Genomic DNA, 4,857 nt, shown 5'->3' with positions numbered 1-4,857 from the left:
ACAAGAGGCTTCTTTGGAGCTGGGTCTTTTATTGTGCTTAGAGTCAGGGAAACATCTCCAGAAGCTTCATTAAATCTTTAAGGTTTCATTGCACAGGTACAGCAGGGACCCACCCACTAGAGGCTGGGAGTCCTAGAATGGTAATTTACTAATGCTGCCACAGGGGCTCCAATGTTAGCTTAACTTCCTCATTTATTAAGCATCTCCACAGGTAGCTTACTAGATGAGAGAACCTGACCTTGTGTTCATCTTGATTACTCTGTGGTTTTACATATTCTTCCCCTGATGTGCCTGTCCCTTTGGGTGCTTCCATAGCTACGTGTTCGGTTTGAGATGGAGATTGAGCGGATGAAACAGATGCATCTGAAGGATCAGGAGGACAAGGAGGAAGAACTGGAGGATGTGCGCCAGTCCTGCCAAAAGCGGGTAAGTCATTAGGTGCCCAGACGCCTGCGGTGGGGAGGTCAGAGCCTGGCTGGCTGGACCTAGTCTTGGCAGGGCACCTGGAAAGCTGCATTCTAAAAGTTGACAAGAGTCAATTAAAGACAGGGGTGTCATGGTGACCTCTTGGAGGGCATGGGAATGGAAGACCTTCTGTGTGATCACCAGCATCTCCAGGAACCTCTTATGCTGCCCTGAATCACTCCACCAAATTTCCCTTTCAGTCATTGGGAAACAGACATTGTTCAGTCATTTCAGTTATTTCTGACTCTCCATGACACCATTTGGGGTTTTCTTGACAAACATACTATAGAGGTTTGCCATCTCCTTCTCCAACTTATTTTACAGATGAGTAAACTAAGGCAAATAGGGTTAAGTGACTTGCCCAGTTTCTCAGGCTGTATTTGAACTCAGGTCTTCCTGACTCCAGGGCTGGCACTCTGTTCACTATGGTACTACCCAGCTGCCCTTTCCTTCTAATACCCAGGGTGCAAACCTCAGAGTCATTTTTGATTCATCCCTCTCTCCTCTTCCTCTTATCCAGTTAGGACCACATGATTATAGGTATGAATCAGCTTAAGTTAATAATCATTTATTAAGTACTTATTATGTTCCAGGCTTATACTAAGCATTAGTAATATAAAGAGATACTAAAATAAAAATCCCTTCCCTCTGAATACCCTTCCTGAAGTAAACAACATCATCATTTTCCTGGCTTCTAAGAAAAAAAACAACACAGTGAGTGTTGTTAGCTTGGTCTTCAAGGCCTTATACAATGTCCATCCTTATCAAACCATGACTCCCTTTTGTCCACTTTTTGTTCTGGCCAAAGTAATCCACTAACTGCTCCACAGACTTGATATGCACTCACATGTCTATCTTCACACACTCTCCTCATGTATTCACATCGAACTTTCCTCATATCAGGAACCCAGGACCTGCTCATTCCTGCCTTTCAAAATCTTCCCTTAAGGCTCAGCTCAGGTGTCACTGTATCATTATGGTCTTCCCTGATTAGCCCTTCCTCTCAGCATAAAACATGTCTCTCTTCTCAGTTTTCCTAGAGTTCCCCATACCCCCATCATTCTTTACCCCCTGTTTGGCTACCTGTGTATGTCATATCTTCCCCATGCTCAATAGGATGTCAACTCCTTGAAGGTGGTCCATGAGACAGGGATTCATCATTTCTGTCTTTTTTACTCTTATTACTGAGCCTAGGGCCTGGAGCACAGTAGGCACGTTAAGGAAATGATTCATTGTTGAAGAGGACTAAAGTCCTTAATAGAGACTTGTTAGTCCCATAACATGGACAGGGCTCTTCCTGAGAATTTTCATGATAATTCAATTAATTGCAATTAATATTATTCTTGATTCCTTATTATGTGCCTATACTAAATGAAGTCTTTCATCATAGGCATATGGAAAAGATGGAGAAATGCGGGCTGCATTTTAGTGCAATTAGAAGATTTCAGAAATAAGTAGTTGGCCCCCAAATAATAATTTGATGCCATTAGAAAGTAATCTCCAGTGGTGTGCACCAAATATCTGTGTTTGACCCTCTATTGTTTAGCATTTTTTAGCAATGACTTGGATAAAAGCATAGATGATATGCTGAGCAAATATATAGCTGCTACAAAATTGGGAAACATAGCTAACACGCTCATGATTCTAAAACATTTTGGCAGAACACTAGGCTAAATCTATGATGAAATTTAATAAGGTTAAATATAAAGTCTTAGTTTCAGAAAGTAAAGTAAACTTTATAAGTAGAAGATAGGTGATATGTAACTGCACAGAAACTCTTGTGAAGATTTAGGGGGTTTAGACAAATGCAAACTTTCTTGTTTATTTTTGAATAATCTAGGTCTGAGAGGAGTAAATTGAGGTCTCCCATTATTGTAGTTTTAGTGTCTGTTCCTTCCTGTACCTCATTTAATTTTTCCTTTAGGAATTTAAATTCTGTGCCATTTGAGGCATAGTATTACTATCAATTCATTGTCTATGGTACTCTCTTACCAAAATTCAGTTTCCCTATCTCTTTTAATTAGGTCTATTTTTGCTTTTGCTTTGTCCTCTGACTTTTTAAAAATTCATATGAAAAATTCTATTCCAACCCTTTATTTTAACTCTGTGTGTATTTTTTCAGCTTCAGTGTATTTCTCATAAACAACATATTGATGGATTGTGGTTTCTAAGTTATTCTGCTATCATTTTCTGTTTTATGAGTGAATTCATACCATTCTCATTCACTGTTATGATTGCTCACCTTGTATTTCTCTCCATCCTATTTTTTTAAACTTTTGCTCCTCTTTTTTGCCCTCTTTAAGAGTTAATTTTGTTTCTAACTAATGTCTCTCTTTATCTACCTACCATATTATTCTTCCCTTTCCCCCTCAACTCTTTCCCCTTCTGTTTCCCTTTAAGGTTAGATGTATTTCTTAACGCTACTGTATCTATGTGTCATCTTCCTTTTTTAAACCAGTTCAGATAAAAATGAATCACCAGGGTAATATGGTAGTCAAGAAAATGAATGCAGCCTTGCATTAAGAGGGGCTGTACTCGAACACCCCCATTATTTGCACTATTATGCTCAATAGTGAGCACTGCTCTGTATCTATTTACATTCAGTGAAAGGCACTATGAGTGCATATCTGTGTCTACATAAGTATAGGTATTTAAGTACACTCAGACATATGCTATACACATTCAGGTTTACAAACTACTTTTCTCACAATAATACCAAGATGAGTAACATCTGCATTATTATTGCCCCCATTTTACAGGTGGGGAAACTGAGGCTTAGAGATGTTAAGAAGCTTTCTTGTAGTCTTATAATTAGTAATTATCCAAGGCAGAATTTAAATTCAGGTTTCTTCTAGGGCTACTTCTAGGCTATGCTTCCTCTATTGGCTGCAGTAGAGTTCAGAGAAAGGAGAGGTCAGTTTGGGTTAATGAGAGAAATGAGATTCTGGAGGAGGGAGTTTGTAGCTGGACCTTAACTAGATGTAACCCTCTAGTCTTATGGCTCAAATGCTCTATGTTAAAACATCCGAATGCCAATAAAACTTCATGCAAGAGGTGAGTCCTGAAGCAATAGCATTGAAGGATGGCATAGGATTGGGGTAAGAACAGAGGAGGAAGAAACAGTAATTTCTCCTGAGAACTTTAGCTCCCTCTTCTCTTAATTTTTTCCTGGACTTTAGGGTGCAGTGGAAAGACCCCTCTGGATTTGAATTTGGAGTCAAAAGATTTTAACACCTTATCTGCCACTTCCTACCTGTAAAATATTGGGACAAATCCCCTCCCTTCTCTGGGCCTCAGTTTTATATTCCTCCCAATTTAGAGATCATCTGGTCTCAAGTAAAATGAGGGGATTAGACAGATCATCTCTAAAGATATTTCCGTCTTCAAGTCCTATGATCTCATTTGACAACTCAAGCTCATCATGAGTTCAATTGAACTCATTATTTCTCTCACCAAGCTTGCTGTCCTTCTGGAATTTTCTATGCCTGTCATTGGCACAATCATGCTCCCTGACACCCTGGCTCAAGTCTTGAAGTCCCCTTCTCTATCACCCCCAACATCCAGTCACCATATTAGTTTGATTCTTCCTTTATCTGGCATTTGTCCTTCAATTATTATCCCTCTTTCTTCCCCTACAGCCCAGGCCCTCCTTGTCTCAGACCCAGACTCTTACAATAGCCTCCTTTCTTGGTCTTGCTTCTGTCTCCCCAGTTGACCATGAACATTTTAAAAGAGACACTTGAATGGGTAGAAACCTCCCTTCCATGGCAGGAGCCAAAGGGCCTGCCAGTCATGTCCACGGGCCTCTCTGGCCTTGGGCTTTGCTAAATTTGTTAATTTGTGGGGAGACTTCATCCATTAGGTTAGAGAAAGGACTGCTGATGGAGAGGAGAGGCTACCATTCTCTGGGGGAGGGGAGAGGGTGCTGAGCCCATCCCAGGCTTGGTTAGGCACTTGACAGATGGGTGGCACCATTACTGTCAGGGCCTTGACCCTGGCAAAAACAGCCAGTATTACGTCTCAATCCACTCCCAGACAAAGCCTCTGTAGTCCTGTCATTCTGTCATTCCTAGGGAAATAATAATAGATGGACTTTTAGCAGGCAGCCTCATTCATCATTGTGATAGGATTTCTCGAGGCCTCTGTCTCTGTTTTTGAGGCCTGTCTCCTCATACACTCACTGACCACTCAGTTCAGATTGGCCTCAAGTCACCTCCTCAAGAAGGACAATGTACTTTTAGCCTCAGACCAGAGCTTTACATGGTGATTTCATACCCTGGCAGGGAGCAAAAGCATGGTGGATGTATAATGAAGCAAAGAAGGAGAGGAGAATCTCACCACATAGCACCTTCCCTCCCTTCCTCTCTTTTTCCCTCCCTCCCTCCATCTCTC

At 41.1% G+C, this 4,857-nt stretch overlaps 1 protein-coding gene across 1 annotated transcript in view; it reads left to right on the top strand.

Annotated features, from left to right (window-relative positions):
- MYO18B (myosin XVIIIB) overlaps positions 1 to 4,857 on the top strand; it is a 377,501-nt gene that overhangs the window by 221,305 nt on the left and 151,339 nt on the right. The window contains 2 exon segments of the mRNA XM_069081888.1: positions 316 to 426; positions 2,588 to 2,592. Coding sequence (XP_068937989.1) covers positions 316 to 426; positions 2,588 to 2,592 — 116 coding nt within the window.

The sequence above is a fragment of the Petaurus breviceps genome, unplaced genomic scaffold, assembly GCF_028583685.1.
Source record: "Petaurus breviceps papuanus isolate PSGF00001 unplaced genomic scaffold, PetGlider_PUasm1.0 99, whole genome shotgun sequence".
Lineage (NCBI taxonomy): Eukaryota > Metazoa > Chordata > Mammalia > Diprotodontia > Petauridae > Petaurus > Petaurus breviceps.
The sequence above is the reverse complement of the archived record's forward strand: the minus strand, read 5'-3'. Positions and strand labels throughout refer to the sequence as shown.